The 18,918-nt window shown below is 40.4% G+C and overlaps 3 protein-coding genes across 3 annotated transcripts; all 3 read right to left on the bottom strand.

Annotated features, from left to right (window-relative positions):
- Window positions 1-209: 209 nt before the first annotated feature.
- Window positions 210-7,870, bottom strand: LOC146482291 (uncharacterized). The gene is made up of 2 exons (XM_085107159.1): window positions 7,836-7,870; window positions 210-2,994 (listed from the first exon to the last, which is right to left on the bottom strand). Exon 2 carries the CDS (start codon window positions 2,967-2,969, stop codon window positions 1,905-1,907), a length of 1,065 nt encoding a protein of 354 aa, XP_084963285.1. The 5' UTR covers window positions 2,970-2,994; window positions 7,836-7,870; the 3' UTR covers window positions 210-1,904.
- A 3,632-nt stretch (window positions 7,871-11,502) lies between these two features.
- Window positions 11,503-12,264, bottom strand: LOC146482290 (uncharacterized). Its single transcript, XM_085107138.1, has one exon. It carries the CDS (start codon window positions 12,262-12,264, stop codon window positions 11,503-11,505), a length of 762 nt encoding a protein of 253 aa, XP_084963264.1.
- A 288-nt stretch (window positions 12,265-12,552) lies between these two features.
- LOC146482289 (uncharacterized) lies at window positions 12,553-14,520 on the bottom strand. Its single transcript, XM_085107137.1, has 2 exons — window positions 13,117-14,520; window positions 12,553-13,017 (listed from the first exon to the last, which is right to left on the bottom strand). The coding sequence occupies exons 1-2, from the start codon at window positions 14,518-14,520 to the stop codon at window positions 12,553-12,555; spliced, it is 1,869 nt and encodes a 622-aa protein (XP_084963263.1).
- Window positions 14,521-18,918: the final 4,398 nt, after the last annotated feature.

Here is an 18,918-nt window from a genome sequence, read left to right as displayed (position 1 = left end):
GACCCTGTCACTTGGCCGTCCAATGGTTAAATAATTTAACACAGTAACAATTGAGACGAGTATGAAAAGCACGAAAACGAAAAATGAATATTAAGTGGAGGGACGGCACCACGTACACCCTTTCATTACTATTGTTAGATCAGCCTTAGCATCTAACCAAGGGGAATCTTGTCAGTCCAGCCAACGAGTTCAATTCAGTAGACACACAATTGTTGTTCAATGGTTTATTGTATTTTAGAAGTTCGCTCTACAGCTCAGCTACAGCATTCTTTACTGAAAAACTTCTCACGTTGCTTTTCTGTTGGCCGGAGTATGATTGACAACCTACTGTCAAACACTCGTCAACTACTAATGTAGGCTAACGTAAGCCTTCCTATGATTGGTTGGTGTTGGAATTTGTTATAGGTACCTTCCCTTTGTTTGATGAGGAAAATGTACCGTTCTTTCAAGGTTTTCGTTATGTTCTTCGAAATGTCGAACCAAAATAAAGCAACGGGAGAAATATATAAATTACAATGAACATTTGTATCGATCAAAATTACACATTGACAATCATGAGTTTGTAATATACTAGGATGAGGTTTCAAGTAGTGTCCAGCGTTGTCGGTTGCAAAACAACAACTTTCCAAGAAGAAAGGAGGTACTACAAGTCCGCGCCTATTTCCATAAATTACAGAGCACATGTTTACAACTTTCAATTACCCGATTAAAAACTGATACAGTACGTGGTTACAGAATAAAAAATATTGACGTTGATAGTCACACTCAAACGGAAAGATTTAAAAATTATTATTATTATTCAAATAAGTAGAATGAAAACTAACATTAGTAACAAAATATCGGCTGATATAAATCCGGTAAACAACACTAAATATCTTAAACGATAAAAACAGAAGGTGGCCATTTCAAGGCAAATTCTAGCGAAAGGTTGACTTAGGGTCAGATACGATGAATTACGGCTTGACCTTATGTAAACAATGACTCGAATATTCCCATAAATGGAGCACATATTGTATCGCTTCCCAACACCCAACAATTAATAAACCCAAGAAAACCAATGATAAAAAAAAATACAAGTGTGAGTTTCTACGTTATTCGTGTTTTAATTCTTTAACACTAAGCACGTTATTGTGAGATTTCTGAAAGCAATGGACTACTGGGGTGAGTACAGATTAAAAGTTTTTCAAGTCTTGCTTTAGCTGAAAGATGAGATATTTAACCTTTTGTTTTTCAGCAGAGTCAGTCATAAACAGCAGATAAATTGTTTAAGGTTTGTTGTAAGGTAATCTGAGATCCAATTTTCGAATAACACTAACTGATAATTTTGGAGATTCGATTCAAATTTCAAAATATTGATCTTGTTTGCAGCTTAGTTCTTAAAGTTTCGTTCCTATTTAATCATCATTAAAGGAACGGAAAATTACCCATATGCACCACTAACCAGAGGATGCAGCAGTTATTTTAGTTATTTCAGTCCACTGTCTTGATCAGTTGCACTCCTTGAAAAACAAAACAGAAAAGATAAAACGAAGCAACAACAACAAGTGCTGTTAGCCGACCAATTCTTGGCAAAGCGATCAGTTCCACTTATGTCCATAAATGCACTTAATCCTGAATTTAGGTATTTATCAGTAAGGTACACCTTTTTGTCGTTTTCTTATGGCTTCATTTTTGACATAATTTTATGTGTTTAGTAAGAATTTAAGGTTGGGGACACCTTCTGATGTGCATGGATCATACAGTTCACGCATCGCACGACCGTGTATTTCTGGACATCATCAGTTTGACTCAATTGTACCATTAACACTACCTTTGTATTTTAATACACTAATAGGAACAAAGAAATGCGAACAATTTACTACTGACTTAAAGAACATTGTGAGCTCCCATCTCCAGACATTGGTTTACATGAACAAAATCAATGCCATCATCAGAGCTCCCCAAAGAGTAGTGGCAGTACCAGCAATAGCAGCAGAAGCAGTGGTGGTAATGGTGGAAGGAGGAGGCGTGGGTGTAGAGCATGAGGCACCGGAAAGACAATTCAAGCTGCAACTTTTAGCCTCACACTTGTGCAGGCACTTTCCCTGAAGGCAGACTTGATGACATTCCTTTACACTTGAGGAGCAGATCATGTTGCAGCCTCCTTTCATACAGGTTTGCTGACATTCGTCTCCATCACACCTCATGACTGTGTTTTTATCGTTTGCCATCTGGTTGCACGTCTTCACTCCAGAAGAGCAGCTTAAGGTGCTGTCTACACTATTAGAAACTTGCACGCATTTGTCTCCCTCACACTGCATGGTGACGTTTTCAACTTTTGCTTCCTGTGTGCAATTCGTAGCATCGCATGCCATGCTTTGGCATGTGCCATTACTGCACACTTGCTGGCAACGTCCGGCCCTTGCAGTCGATGAGCAACTCATGTTACATCTTCCCTCTGAGGAGGAAGCTTGCTCACACACATCTCTGTCACATTTCATTGAAACACTGGCCCGCTTAACTGACACCTGGGTACAGTTACTTCCTCCGACGGGGCAAATCATGCGACATTCTCCCCGAGAACAAGACTGGGTGCAAGCATCCGCCTCACAAGTCATCTCAGCAGCTGAGATTTGCAAACAGGTTGTCACATTGTTTGGACATGTCTGGCTGCTGCAAGTGCCATCGTCACATGACTGAGTGCATTTGTTGGCATCGCAGGTCAGAGACCCACATGTGGCTCTGCATACCTGCATGCAGCTTTCCGAGGCACGGCATTCAAGGGAGTCGCAGTTGCTTGAATCACAAGATTGCACACAAGTGTCATACGGGGTCGTCAGGCCGCATAACATCTTACAAGGTGATTGGCCGCACGAGTTCTGTGTACACGAGCTGTTGTTTGGCTGATAATCACAGTTGGTTTTGTTGGTGGCAGAGTCGACCAATGTCCCAGTAACGGAAAGGAGGGCGATCGCTAACAGCAGAACCATTGTTGAATCTTTGTTGGAGATGAATCTAACAACAATATCAACAAAAAAATAATTAACAACTATTCACCAAAGTGGAGGTGAATAGTGATGGATCGCGGCGAGGCAAATATCCATCACTTTCACCGTCACTGAGGTGAATAATTGTTTTAGTATATACCACACAACACGCAAGCTGAATAGGAAGTGGACGAAAAAATTACTTTTTTTTTGTGACAATACACCGACAAATGGTGGGAAGTTTTAAAATCTCGCGCGCCGCGCGGTAAGCGAGTTCTTATTGTAGGAAGTTTCGTCTCGCTTTCTTGCGGACAAATAAAACTTCTGGAGGCACTTGTTTAGTTGCTACGTGTCTTTTGTTCGATTTTTGTGTGAAATTTATCCCGTTGTTGAAACCATCCTGCAAAACATTAGATGTTTCATTGTTTACATTGTAATTATAGTGCTCGACAGTTTTCGTAAACAATGCATTGTATTTTTATTTTTCGCCTTAGCCTAAGAGGTTTGAAAGATTATATAACTTACTATGTAATGCCATCAAACCAAACTTTGTTGCCATTTTTGTATTTTTTGTAATAGCCGTCTCTTTTATCTAACTGTTTTCCTCTTAGGTGACCGTGGCAAAACGGGAAGCCATCTTCTCTTCGGCTGCTCGGAGGTGAATAGTACTTGGCTAATCACCTCCGAGCTAGCCAATCAGCGCGCGCAAAAAGCACTATTCTTTTGTGTGTTATATACTAATTCCGATTAATAAAAATGTCTTCAGCCTTTCATATATACGTATGACCGGGTTGTTGACCAAACTTGTTCGGTGAAAATGGCTGGATATTGGCCAAGTTCTTTGTTGCGTTTTTACAGTGGACCGAGACGGTGTCGACAACCGCAAAATGCCAGAAAAATAAATAAATTAATAACATTAATTTAATTATAATAAATAAATAAATAAATAAGTAAATAAATAAATAAATAAATAAATGAATAAATAAATAATTAAAAAGAGGCCAATATCTAGCCATCTTGATCGATGGGAAATTTGCTTGGTCAATATAAATGGATTTGTTATTTGGCTTTACTGTCAAGTTAAAGTACAGGCAGAAAATACAATTAAAAATCTAAAGTAAGGACAGAAATTTTGTACAGTATAAGAGTCATTTGTAATGGATTCAGATAAGCATGTTATAATGGAAAACTGGAAATCGTAAATTAACTCGGCAGTTTATAACGGCTCAAAGGATATTAATTGTCTGCGTTATGTAGGCTACTGATCTGAGTTAGATAAGTGCTCGTTTACCAGTAATAAAGTTGAAATCTCAAAGCATTCCCTTATTGAATAGCGTTAGGAAGACGTCTATATAAGCACAAGTACCCCAAGCTCTATGAGAGATATAGGCTGTGACCTTTGCGTGAGTGTTGTAATTTGAGCGTCACGGCGAGCATTGCGTAACGGCAAAATTATAAGGATTCGTAAGGGAAAAAAGTGATTCCTACTTCAATTTAAAAATATCAACAAATTTTCAATAAAAATATCCCTACCTGAACTCCCTTGTCTGTTGTCCTTTCTCCTACGTGGTTTTTGGAGCGATTGAGCGCAATTTCAGTGAGTTTTAGTTCCATGATTTTTTTTCTATATGGGATATATAGAGAGAAAATCAATGGAACTATATTCATTGAAAATTCGTTGGTATTTTTAAATTGAAGTAGGAATCGTGTTTTCTCATACAAATCCTAATAATTTCGCCGTTACGCAATGCCCGCTGTAATGCTCAAATTACAACACTCACCTATATCTCTCATAGAGCTTGGGGTACCTGTGATTTAAGTCGTGACAAGACGTCTTACTGAAGCTATATCAAATTCCGACAGAAAATACAAACACGTTTGCAAAAAGTTCTAACTATTTAAGATATTGGAGCCTCGGTAAATAAGCCATGACCTAAGTATAACGAGAATTATTCACAATTATAGTTTCCCTTATCCTAACCCTAATCCTCACACCGAGGGCCTACCGGTTCGGGCATAATGGCGTGAGCTTCATTTTACAAAACATGATTAGGCCGATAGCAGACTGATATTAATTGTTCACGTTTTTTACAATGTATGTAGCTCACTGATCTGTTTGGTTAGTGCTCGATCGTTTACCAGTAACAAAGTTAAAATGTCAAAGCAGTTCCCTGACAGGACTGTGCCATGTCCTATGAAGATAATTAACTGTGCGAGTGAAGTTTTTGAGTTTGTAAGTGAAATTACATTCCACAAAAGTGACCCAGTCTTAAGTATCACAGAGGTAAAAGCTGTTTTAGTTTTCAAAGTCGTCATGAAGAAATGCTTTTTACAAATGGTGAAGTTGCTAGTTGAAGCAAACAACTGAATAGAGTTATTCAGCGGAAGATGTCATATACCTTACCTTCTTAGAGGAACTGTAGGCGTGAAATAAATGTTTTAAATAACACTTCGGCTCGGGATGATACTTGTGTTTATCGGATGGCTTTCAAAATATTCTCCAATAGCGTTTCTGCATTTTCTACTGACGTCACAACCCAAATTAACAAAGCGCGCTTGCACATTTCATTACACCGGCTCACAGGCAAGTCTCTTTATACAATGTATGTAGTTTTTTTTTATAGTGCTTGGCACTTCTCTCGAATTTAAAAACAATTCCTCTTAGTCGCAACTGTTGCTTGCGTAACATTTATTTATTTATTTATTTATTTTTTTCTTAATCTTTTAGAGCTTTTATGCGCAGTTGAAATATTTGACACTTGAGTTCTGTTTATCTTCTACAGATCACTATTTCTAACCGCACAAACTGAACCAGCCCCTAATTGGGCTTGGTACCGCAGTTTTTAGAGGTCGTTGGAGCCATACTTCATGCCGCACGAGTCTTGTGTACGCGAGCTGTTGTTTGGCTGATAATCACAGTTGGTTTTGTTGGTGGCAGAGTCGACCAATGTCCCAGTAACGGAAACAAGGGCCATAAGTAACAGCAAAGCCATTGTTAAATATTTGTTGGAGATGAATCTAACAACAATATCAACAACAAAAAATGCCGCTTATTAAAAATGTCTTCAGCCTTCTTTATGTATATATTTATAGCCGGGTTATTGACCAAGCTTTTTCGGTCAAGACGGCTGGATATTTTTCAAGTTCTTTGTTGCGTTTTTACAGTGGACCGGGACGGTGTTGAGCTCCGCAAAAATAACCAGAAAAAAAATTAATAAATAAAATTAGTAAAATAAATAAATAATTAAATAATTAATTAATTAAAAAGAGGCCAATATCTAGTCATCTTTATCGATTGGAAACTTATGCTTGGCCAATATAAATGGATTTGTTATTTGGCTTTACTGTCAAGTTTAAAGTACAGGCAAAAAGCAAAATTAAAAAATTTTAGTAAGAACAGAAATTCTGTACAGTATAAGATTCATTTGTAATAGATTTAGATTAGCATGTAATAAAGGAAAACTGGAAGTCGTAACTTTTTAACTCGGCAGTTTATAACGGCTGAAAGGATATTAATTGTCCGCATTATGTAGCCTACTGATCTGAGTTAGATAAGTGCTCGTTTACCAGAAATAAAGTTGAAATCTCAAAGCATTCTCTTATTGAATAGCGTCAGGAAGACGTCTATATAAGCACAGGTACCCCAAGCTCTATGAGAGATATAGGCTGTGACCTTTGCGCGAGTGTTGCAATTTGAGCGTCACGGCGAGCGTTGCGTAACGGCAAAATTATAAGGATTCGTATGGGGAAAAAGCGATTCCTACTTCAATTTAAAAATATCAACAAATTTTCAATAAAAATATCCCTACCTGAACTCCCTTGTCTGTTGTCCTTTCTCCTACGTGGTTTTTGGAGCGATTGAGCGCAATTTCAGTGCGTTTTAGTGCCATGATTTTCTCTCTCTATGGGATATATAGAGAGAAAATAAATGGAACTATATTTGTTGAAAATTCGTTGGTATTTTTAAATTGAAGTAGGAATCGTTTTTTTTCCCATACAAATCCTTATAATTTCGCCGTTACGCAATGCTCGTCCGAAACGCTCAAATTACAACACTCACAGAAAGGTCACGGCCTATATCTCTCATAGAGCTTGGGGTACCTCTGATATAAGTCGTGACAAGACGTCTTCCTGACGCTATATCAAATTCCGGCAGAAAATACACACATGTTTCCACAAAGTTCTAACTATTTAAGATGTGGGAGCCTCGGTAAATAAGCCATGACCTAAGTATAACGAGAATTATTCTCAATTCTAGTTTCCCTTATCCTAATCCTAATCCTCACACCGAAGGCCTACCGGTTCGGGCATAATGGCGTGAGCTTCATTTTACAAAACATGATTAGGCCGATAGCAGGCTGATATTAATTGTTCACATTTGTAAATAGTATCTTTCTCATCTTTTTCAGTATTTTCATTTATCATTTTCATTACTTTTTCCTTTTATTATTATTATTACTATTTTATTTTGTGACTATTCCTGTAAAGTAGCTGGTTAGCTAAGTGTTTAGTCACGTTAATAAACTTACTTACTTACTTTACTTACTTACATTTTATACAATGTATGTAGCTCACTGATCTGTTTGGTTAGTGCTCGATCGTTTAGCAGTAACAATGTTAAAATGTCAAAGCAGTTCCCTTACAGGACTGTGCCATGTCCTATGAAGATAATTGACTGTGCAAGTGAAGCCTTTGAGTTTGTAAGTGTAATTTCATTCCACAAAAGTGACCCAGTCTTAAGTATCACAGAGGTAAAAGCTGGTTTAGTTTTCAAAGTCGTCATGAAGAAATGCTTTTTGCAAATTGTGAAGTTGCTAGTTGAAGCAAACAAGAATAGAGTTATTCAGTGGAAGATGTCATAAACCTTACCTTCCTAGAGGAACTGTAGGCGTGAAATAAATGTTTTAAATAACACTTCGGCTCGGGATGATACTTGTGTTTATCGGATGGCTTTCAAAATATTCTCCAATAGCGTTTCTGCATTTTCTACTGACGTCACAACCCAAATTAACAAAGCGCGCTTACACATTTCATTATACCGGCTCACAGGCAAGTCTCTTTATACAATGTATGTAGTTTTTTTATAGTGCTTGGCACTTCTCTCGCATTTTCAAAACAATTCCTCTTAGTCGCAACTGTTGCTTGCGTAACATTTATTTATTATTTTCTTAATCTTTTAGAGCTTTTATGCGCAGTTGAAATATTTGACACTTGAGTTCTGTTTATCTTCTACAGATCACTATTTCTAACCGCACAAACTGAACCAGCCCCTAATTGGGCTTGGTACCGCAGTTTTTAGAGGTCGTTGGAGCCATACTTCATGCCGCACGAGTCTTGTGTACGCGAGCTGTTGTTTGGCTGATAATCACAGTTGGTTTTGTTGGTGGCAGAGTCGACCAATGTCCCAGTAACGGAAACGAAGGCCATAAGTAACAGCAAAGCCATTGTTAAATATTTGTTGGAGATGAATCTAACATCAATATCAACAAGATGCCCCTCTAATGGCATTACACGGAATGCTTAATGTAGCCCCAATTATTCCCCATTGTATGTTTCGCAGATATTTAAAAAATATCCTCCCTTGGCCATTGAAATAATTGTCTGAATGGTTTTGCAATAACGTCATGACCCCGCTGAACTGGTCTGGCCTCCTCTAGCTCTAATCCTTCGCGTTGGTCATTCGATCTGTTTTTTAAAGCGGATTTTCTTTGCTGTGAACTCTCCCAATTTCCGCCGTTTCAACTGTCGAGTACTACCTAGAAGTTATTATTTCGATTTACTGCTTGAAAAAGGTTGGTTTTCTCTCTGAAAACGGCAGATCCGGAGTCGTAAATTCAGACATGTGGCCGCCATTGAACGAAAACAACTTTTCCAAATGATGATTTGCTTTGACGTCACACAAGTAGAGATGAGTGGGTCACCTCCCTCGTGATATACGCGCAGATAATGGAGTTTGATTGGGCCGCTTTTGTTCAAGACAATCAAAACAATAGATCCCTTCTGGGAGAGGGAAGAATTTAATCTAGTTTTAATGAATAAATCAAATGATAATTTGACGTCACACAGAAGTGATGAGTGGGTCCCCTCTCTCGTGATATGTGCCTGAAAAATAGATTTTGATTGGGCCGCTTCTGTTTAAGACAATCAGAACAAAATATCCTTACTAGGGGAGGACAGAGTTTAATGCATAAATTAATGTGCACATTTGCGACACCGATGAAAAAAAAGATACCCGACCGAAACCTAGACACGTCATGCCCTACGGGCATTCCGTGTAACAACAAGAAATGCCGCTTATTAAAAATGTCTTCAGCCTTCTTTTTGTATATATTTATAGCCGGGTTATTGACCAAGCTTTTTCGGTCAAGACGGCTGGATATTTTTTAAGTTCTTTGTTGCGTTTTTACAGTGGACCGGGACTGTGTTGAGCTTCGCAAAAATAACCAGAAAAAAAATTAATAAATAAAATTAGTAAAATAAATAAATAATTAAATAAATAAATAACTAAAAAGAGGCCAATATCTAGCCATCTTGATCGACTGGAAATATGCATGGTCAATATAAGTGGATTTGTTATTTGGCTTTACTGTCAAGTTTAAAGCACAGGTAGAAAACAAAATTAAAAAAATTTTAATTTTGTTTAATTTTGTTTTCCTTACTTAAAAGTAAGGGCAGAAATTTTGTACAGTATAAGATTCATTTGGTAATGGATTTGGATTAGCATGTAATAAAGGAAAACTGGAAGTCGTAAATTAACTCGGCAGTTTATAACGGCTGAAAGGATATCAATTGTCCGCATTATGTAGCCTACTGAACTGAGTTAGATAAGTGCTCGTTTACCAGAAACAATTTTAAAAATTCAAAGCATTCCCTTATTGAATAGCGTCAGGAAGACGTCTATATAAGTCGTGACTGAAGACTTCTAACTGACGCTATATCAAATTTCCGGCAGAAAATGCAAACAAGTTTCCGCAAAGTTTCAACTACTTAAGATTTTGGTGGCTCGGTAAATAGGCCATGACCTAAGTATTTCGAGAATTATTCAAAATCATAGTTTCCTTTAAACTTTACAAAATCCTTACACTCAAGGCCTACCGGTTCGAGCATAAAGGCGTAAGCTTCATTGAAAAAAAAAAAAAAAAAAAAACACGATTACTGTGGGGTGCGGCCGATAGCAGATTGATATTAATTGTTCGCATCATGTACAATGTATGTAGCTCACTGATTAGTTTGATCAGTACTCGATCGTTCACCAGTAACAAAGTTAAAATCTCAAAGCAGTTTCCTTACAGGACTGTGCCATGTCCTATGAAGATAATTAACTGTGCGAGCAAAGCCTTTGAGTTTGTAAATTGAAATTACATTCCACAAAAGTGACCTGCGGTAAGTCTGAACAGAGGTAAAAGCTGTTTTAGTTTTCAAAGTCCTTATGAAGAAATACTTTTTGCAAATTGTTAAGTTGCTAGTTAAAATAGACAAGAATAGAGTTATTCAGCAAAAGATCTCATAAACCTTACCTTCCTAGAGGAATACACAGGCGTGAGATAAATGTTTTAAATAACACTTCGGCTCGGGATGATAGTTGTGTTTATCGGATAGCTTTCAAAATATTCTCCAATGGCATTTCTGCATTTTCTACTGACGTCACTACCCAAAATAACAAAGCGCACTTGCACTTCTCATTACACTTGCTCAGTCACAGGCAAGTCCCTTCACGCAATGTAGTTTTTTGATAGTGCCTGGCACTTCTCGCGCATTTTCAAAAGAATTCCTTTTACGTAGTCGCAACTGTTGCGTGTGTAACATTCATTAATTTTTATCTTAATCTTTTAGGGCCTTTATCCGCAGTTGAAATATTTGACACTTGCGTTCTGTTTATCTTCTACAGATCACGATTTCTAACCGCACAAACTGACCAGCTCCTAGTTAGGCTTGGTACCGCAGTTGTTAGAGGTCGTTAGATCACAGAGCCATACTTCATGGGCTCCATTCTTGTAATATATAAGTGTGGCTGGCCTCCCGTCGCACATAACGGGAGGAGTTGCGAACAAATCAAATAGAGGCCAAAACTCGTTTATTCACAGGTCAGGTTACAGCACATGCCGTTACAATCCTGATTCCCGAGATAACAATCTGCGTAACAAAAGAATACTCGCTATAACTAATCTTGAAAACTAGTGTGAAAAATAAACCAAAAAATGTTCCGAACAATACTTCTTGAACTGTTCTTACCGTTTAGGCCGTTTAAAAGGACTGCAAACATCCGATGAACTACGATTACTGCGATTACTGTATAAATATCAAACCACATGTGAACAAAAACAAAATGGCGGGTCGCTCGCCTAAGAAAAACAGACGCGGTAGCTAAGCACTTGCGAAACAAACCGCTGACTGCACAGCGCTGCAGTCACATGGCTCCCCTAATTGTTGCCTAACAATTACTTTACTTAGTACTTAGTGTCCACACTAGACAGTTCAACAAACTAAACGTTCATAAAGACAGTCACTTGTGTCTTCTTCACTTGTCAAAGACACCTCATTGAGTAGTTGGCTCCTCGTAGGGGAATCCCTCGGTCTCCCTGCTGCTTATGTCAACTTCCTCTTCGCCTTCGGAGGGTACCAGTAAAACTAGTTTGTGGATTGGTCTATCCAGGAAAGTAGGAGGTTTTTGTCGTCTGCCCAGGTTGTCAAGCCCTCCATCCGCTTTGACGATTTTAACCTTTCTGACAAATCCGTCCTCACTGGGGAAGACTTGAACGACTCGTGCGAGAGGCCATTGATTACGTGGTCCTTCATCCTCCTTAGACAAGACTACATCTCCAACTGATAAGTTCCTTCTGGGATACATCCACTTGTTCCGCCCCTGCAGACTTTGAAGAAACTCGTGGCGCCATCTGAGCCAAAACTGATCGGCGAGATACTGTACTCTGCGCCACCATTTGCGGGAATACAAATCTGCTCTCTGGAACTTTCCCGGCGGCGGAAGTACAACCTTTGGTTTGAAAGTGAGTAGATGGCTGGGTGTAAGTGGTTCGGGTGCCTCTGGGTCATTCAGGTCATTCGTAGAGAGGGGTCTGGAGTTAACAATACATTCCGCCTCAGTTATAAAGGTTCTAAAGGCTTCATCGTTCAACTGGGTTCCGGCATTTAGAAGTAGCGTCTCCAGTGCACTACGAACAGTACGGATTACCCTCTCCCATGTACCACCCATGTGGCTCGCATGTGGCACGTTCATCCGGTAAGGTATCCACTCACAACCATTTTCCACCAAGTACTCTTGTAGTCTGTTCTGATCCATTTTTCTAAGGCAGCTTTCAGCTCATTCTTTGCTCCCACAAAGTTTGTGCCTTGGCCACAGCGGAGCTGTCTGACTGGACCACGACGATTTAAGAAACGGCTCAGCGCGTTGATGAATGAACTGGTGCTTAACGCCTCTGCTGGCCATGCAGGTGAAAATAACACCGTAACGCTTGACTTCACTTCTCTTCTCCTTGATCAGGAATGGTCCACAGAAATCTACAGCACAGTATGAGAAAGGAGCTGAAGGTTCAACTCGATCCAAAGGCAAGTCGGCCATCTTCTGAAATTACAGGGGCCCACGTACTTTTCTGCAGGTAACGCACTTGGAAATACAATTTGACACTGCGGATGATCCACCAATAATCCAGTAGCCTCTCTGACGCAGCTCATTTTGGGTGATACCTCGCCCCATGTCATTCACTTTGGCATGCCAGAATCGAATCAGCAAGTTTGTAACATGGCTTTTACATGGAAGTACCACGGGATGTTTTGTCGCAAAGGGAAGGTTAGCTCGTCTGATGCGGCCACCAACGCGAACGATACTATCTTCATCAAGAAACGGATCCAAACGATACAAGCAACTAGACTTCTTGATGGCTAGATTTCTTTCTCTTGCAAGCTTTCTATCTGTTTCCTCTCCAACTGTCTTAAGTTTCTTTAGGACTTCAATCTCTTCATGGAACTGTTCACGTTGAACAATCTTTAGAACTTCTCCTTCCGCTTCAAGCAGTTCGGTCAAGGTAACTGACACCTTTGGCAAAGGTCTAATGTTCTCACAACCAGTCTGTGTCGTCCACGTCACTTCTCTACTTGCTAATCTGCTCTTCACTCAAAGACGCAAGGCTAGTACTTTAAGCAGACGCTGCCAGCTTGAAATGTGACACAAACGACTCAACATAGATGATTCAGAAGGTTGGGTAGCTGGACTCTCCGCATGAGATGTGAACACGACAGCTTTCTTCACTTCAGGATCAGACTCAGTTACTTGAAATTCTTCTCTCCTCTCAGGCTGAAAAGTCCCATTCTTCCAAAGGAATGGTGGTCCTGCTAACCAATTGTTTCCTTGAAGCAGTTGTGATGCTGTAAGGCCACGCGAGGCATGATCTGCGGGGTTAACTTCAGTACTGACATACAACCAAGAACTCGGTTTCCTGACATCACGAATTTGCTGCACGCGATTTGCCACGTACACGTGGAACCTTTTAGCTTCATTGTTGACATAACCCAGGACAATTCTACTGTCTGTCCAGAAATGTTCTTTAATGTCCGTGTAGGACAATTCTTCGCGAAGAAACTCACTCATTTTCGCTGAAATAGTAGCGGCTGCCAACTCAAGCCTCGGTACAGTAATTTGTTTCAAAGGAGCCACTCGGGCCTTTCCAATGACGAAAGAACAGTGTGCTTTGTCCTCCACATCAATTAGTCTAACATACAAACACTGTCCATATCCCTCAAGACTGGCATCCGAGAAATGGTGTAACTCGCAGGCTTTAACTCGGCCAAAGTTCTCGGGCTTAAAGCAACGTTGAATTTGCAGCTGGTCAAGAGTCAGAACATCCTGACGCCATTTCTCCCACTGACTACGAAGACTCTCTGGAACTGGGCTGTCCCAATCAAGTTTGTCCCGGCACATTTGCTGTAGAACTTGCTTACCCTTCAAGGTGACAGGGGCAACGAAGCCGCTAGGATCGTAAATTGAACTAACTGTGGCCAGAACATCACGTCGCGTAAAGGGAAGATCACGCAATTCGATGCGAAATTGGAAGCTGTCAGTTTCAATACACCATACAACTCCTAAAGCACGTTCCAAAGGCAATGGATAATTCTTCAAATCCAGCTCTTTCAACTCTTTTGCACGGTCTTCCGAAGGAATCACTTCAAGAACGTCTCTTTTGTTTGACGAGATTTTGTGTAGTCTCAGACCGGCTTTGGCACAGATGCCTTGACTTGCTTTCACCAGGGTAATAGCTTGGTCTGCAGTTGGGACTGACGTTAGTCCATCATCTACATAGAAATCTCCTCTTATGAACTCAGCAGCTTCTTCACCATACTCTTTCTCTCCATCATCTGCCGCCCTCTTGAGACCAAAATTTGCGCAGCCAGGTGAGCTAATAGCACCGAAAAGATGAACCTTCATCCTGTATTCAACAGCTTCATTGGCAGGATCCCCATCTTTCCACCACAAAAAAGGCAGGAGATCTCTGTGTTCCTTTGATACCACAAACTGATGAAACATACTTTTTATATCAGTCATAATGGCTACACTTTCCTGTCTGAATCTGCACAAGATCCCTAACAGGGTGTTCATGAGGTCGGGTCCTTACAGCAAGAAATCGTTAAGAGATACTCCATCATGTTGGGCCGAGCAATCGAACGCTTCTCTGATCTGATTGGGTTTCCTCGGGTGATAAACACAGGTGTGGGGGACGTAGTTTACCATGCCATTCTGGATTCCAAGACGGTCTGGAGGCACCTCTTCAGCACATAGAGCAATCACATCTTTCATGAACAAGCGATAATCTTCCAAGAACTTCGGTTGTCTCTTAAATCTTGCTACAAGCTGGCGCCATCTATTCACAGCTAGTTCACGGTTGAAAGGGACAGACAATTTATCTGACTTTAAGGGAAGCGGCATTTCGTAGTGCCCATCAGGTGTCTTAACAATACCATTTTCAAGGATGTTGAGGAACCTCCTATCTTCGGCTGAATAAGGCTTGGTTTTTGCAGAGCACTCTGCAAAGTCTGACTCTAGAACTTTAAGGATGGTCTGTGGGTTGATAACCTCTTTCACTTTTGTTGTGAAGGCAAAGTGTTCATGGACCTCTGTAGCCACTGCCTTGTTGCACGTCACTTCTTTACTATTGCCATCGCTTGCAGCTTTGCACACCTTGCCAATTATGCCCCATCTCATAAGAGATCGCTGGCCATACGGGTCATCTTCATCTCCCACTAGGACTTCTCCCGCTCTAACGTACTTGGACAGTTATTGCCGATCAGTAAAGAGATTTCTACGCTTGGATTGTACGGCATAAGTTCGTCGGCAATAGGGCGAAGATGGTTCCATTTCCGCGCGACGCTGGCTTTAGGAATCTGTGAGCGACTGGCTGGAATAATATCACGCTTGAACATCATGGGTAGCTTCACAGCATGCTCCCTTCTAAAGTCTAACAATTTAACTCCACAGATACGATTGCTTGGTACATGTACGTTTCGCTCTTGCACTGTCGTAGGGAGTAAGTCAATTCGTGGGCCTTGCAAGTTCAACTTCTCGCACAAACTCTGTGACACGAAACTCACATTAGACTGGTCATCCAGCACCGCGTATTGCAAGATTTCCTTACTGGCTTGGTCAACTTGTCTGACCCATACAGGTACAATCATAGCATGATCTGAACTGCCTTCCTGCTCTGGGATGGTACAAACATTTGTACAGTTCGCAATACTTTCTGCCGGAGTTTTCTGAACATGAAGGCATGAGGGGTGATTACCAGAACAGATACGACATTTAAGTCTGTTCCTACAGGAGGCTACTTGGGGCTGACTACTTGAGGCACATCCAAGACAAAGAAATCTTTTAATAAAAGAAGTCCTTCTTTTCCTTGTGCGGCTTTTCTGCAAACTTCTTACACTCATCTAAGTGATGTTGTTCCTTACAAAACAAACAAACGTCAGTCCTTTTCGGGTCACTTTTGGTGGTTTTCTCTTTCTCGCTCAGGGCATTTACATTCATGTCCTGATCTGATACTTGGGTTCCAAAGGAAATGGCCTCTTCTCCCCTCGGTGATTTTCGGAATGGTGTTCGAGGTCTCACCTCCTTGGTTTTGGACAGCTCCTCAATTTCGGGAATGTTTGCTTTCTCTGCACACTCTTTCACAAATGAAGCAAATTCAGAGAAAGTAGGATAAGCACCATCTCCACGAGAGACCCTACACTGTTGAACCATCCCTCTCCACTTATTCTGAATTTGAAAGGGCAACTTAGTTTTAGAGTCTTAACGTTCTCCTTCGCAAAGTCCAAGACAGCCAGACTAGGAGTGGTCTCTCTGGCGGCAATTATCTTTTGCAGGAAGTCAGAAAGATCTCTCAAACCTTCCGCATCTCTTATGCCAATCTTAGGCCAGTTCTCCAGTTTGTTCATAAAGGCTGTTCCAACTATACGTTGCAGTTACCGTACCTTTCCTTTAACAACGACCTTGCAGATTGATAGGCATCCTCAGTTCCAATTAACATATACTGATCAACAACTTGTTTGGGCTTTCCAGAGATATACTGATGCCGAAAATTTAGTTTAGTCTGAGCGTCCATTGGTTTGGAATCAATAAGAGCACTGAAGGAACTGTTCCATATAGGATACTCTAGAGGGTCTCCACTGAACACTGAGATTGAAATTTTAGGCAGTTGACCAGAGATTGCTTGTTGCCTGTTCACTAAATTCTGTTCCACAGTAGCTGCCACCAACTTACTGCTAGTTTCAACCAGCTTATCCATACATCTTTCTAAAACAACAGAGTGCGGTTGAAAGGGCGTGGCATTTGGACTTAATACACTGTACACTCCATGGTTTACAAGTGGAGAACCAGAAGTGGGTTGGGCCCCATTTATCTGAGTTGAAGAATAGATAGGTTCTTGCTGACCAGGAGAGAGATCACTTTTGCTTGTGATTGGAATTGAATTAAGAAATTTATCCATGTCCTTATCCTTATCCGCTGCGGGGACAGAGTTAAGATCTTGACCTTCAAGCACATCTTCTCTCTCTGATGAAAGGCATACATTAAGCCTTGCTTGATTTTGAGCTAGTTCACGTTGTACTCTTAGTTCCTTCAATTTTCTTTCTTGTTCTAATTTGGTCAACTCAGTTTTCTTGTGTTCTAATACCAGTTTACGTTCTCTCTCTATATAAGCCAGTTTAGCTTTTAAAGCAGCTTCCTCCTTTTGTAATTGAATCCTTTCATCTTCAGCATAACTGATGTAACTCAGTTTTGACTTATGACTTTTCCTGGAAACTCCACTTGGTACTTTAGATGTTTCAGAACTAGAATCGTCCAAGTGCTGTTCAACAAAATCCAGGAATTTAATTTCTGACCTTATGTCACAATCAAAATTCTTCCACTCTCTTTCTAGTTGATCAATGATTCTTTCAATACCTTCCATACTCTCGCCTGGTTTCACAAAAACCTTAATCTCTTCTACCATGTCTTGAAACTCAGAGTACATAACCTGAGCTTCGCTGAATTCTTTCTTAAATTCTACAAGTTTAGCTGACTGACCTCGCTTCAACAGAGTACCTTTCATACGCTTGACCAGATCACATTTCTTGGTTCTCAAGTTGCTTGTCTTTTTAAGTCAACTTGGTACAAGTACCCTTTTTCTGTCGGTGTTCGCTTCCTAGACTCTTCGCTTTCTTCTTCCAGTGCCACCTTGGCCTGGTCTTCGGATCTTGCTTCTTTGGAAGTAGACATGACATCCATATCTTCAAACGATTGTTATTGTGGCTGGCCTCCCGTCGCACATGACGGGAGGAGTTGCGAACAAATCAAATAGAGGCCAAAACTCGTTTATTCACAGGTCAGGTTACAGCACATGCCGTTACAATCCTAATTCCCGCAGATAACAATCTGCGTAACAAAAGAATACTCGCTATAACTAATCTTGAAAACTAGTGTGAAAAATAAACCAAAAAGTGTTCCGAACGATACTTCTTGAACTGTTCTTACCGTTTAGGCCGTTTAAAAGGACAGCAAACATCCGATGAACTACGATTACTGCGATTACTGCATAAATATCAAACTACATTTGAACAAAAACAAAATGGCGGGTCGCTCGCCTTAGAAAAACAGACGCGGTAGCTAAGCACTTGCGAAACAAACCGCTGACTGCACAGCGCTGCAGTCATAAAAAGCCTGAGTTTCTCAACTGCTACAAAACTATGACGATCCGTCGTTGATTAGAAAACAAAAATGTCAAATATTTTGCGCTTGAACGATCGCATTTTGTGGCGTGCAGCCGCGCAAGTATAACTTTGGGAAAGGAAAGGTTATTGCTAGTGTAAATTCGCTTAGATTATAGGGAAAAGGAAAAAGCTTGGCCAGATAACAAAAGAAAGCGAAACTGACTTTGGAGTTTCACACTTAGGTTCGAGTGTGGACAGTGCGGATTCATTTCCCTGAACAGCGGCTGGTACAATCGGAGACATCAGTATTTTAAACTTGGTGTCAGCGTTCTAGGAGCTGCCGATTCAGGGATAGTTCATTACTTACGTGGAGGTGCAGAGATGAGGGTTAGAAGCGAGAAGATTAAATTGCGACGAAACATATTGGGCATCCCCTCTCTCGGCGCCCCCATAAACGTGTAGCACTTTTCAGTGACCCCCCACCCCAAAAAATTGACTTTGGAGACATCATGTCCCCTATTTCTTGGTAAAGGTCGTTGTTCCCGTTTCTTCTATGATTACTTATCCATTTTTCTGTACTGAAGCAAACGATTTTGATAAAAAAGGAAACAGCATCCAATACAAGTAACCGAACCACCGCAAAAAAAAAAAAAACATAAACAAAAATAAAACGAGAACAACAACAACAACAAAAATCACCTGATCCTGAAGTTAACTGATCAAATAAGCAATAACTGACGAGCAAATACTACAAAAACCAAAG

This window comes from Pavona decussata, unplaced genomic scaffold (assembly GCF_977016875.1).
Source record: "Pavona decussata unplaced genomic scaffold, jaPavDecu1.1 SCAFFOLD_46, whole genome shotgun sequence".
Lineage (NCBI taxonomy): Eukaryota > Metazoa > Cnidaria > Anthozoa > Scleractinia > Agariciidae > Pavona > Pavona decussata.
Note: the sequence above shows the minus strand (reverse complement) of the source record. Positions and strands in the feature narration are given on the sequence as shown.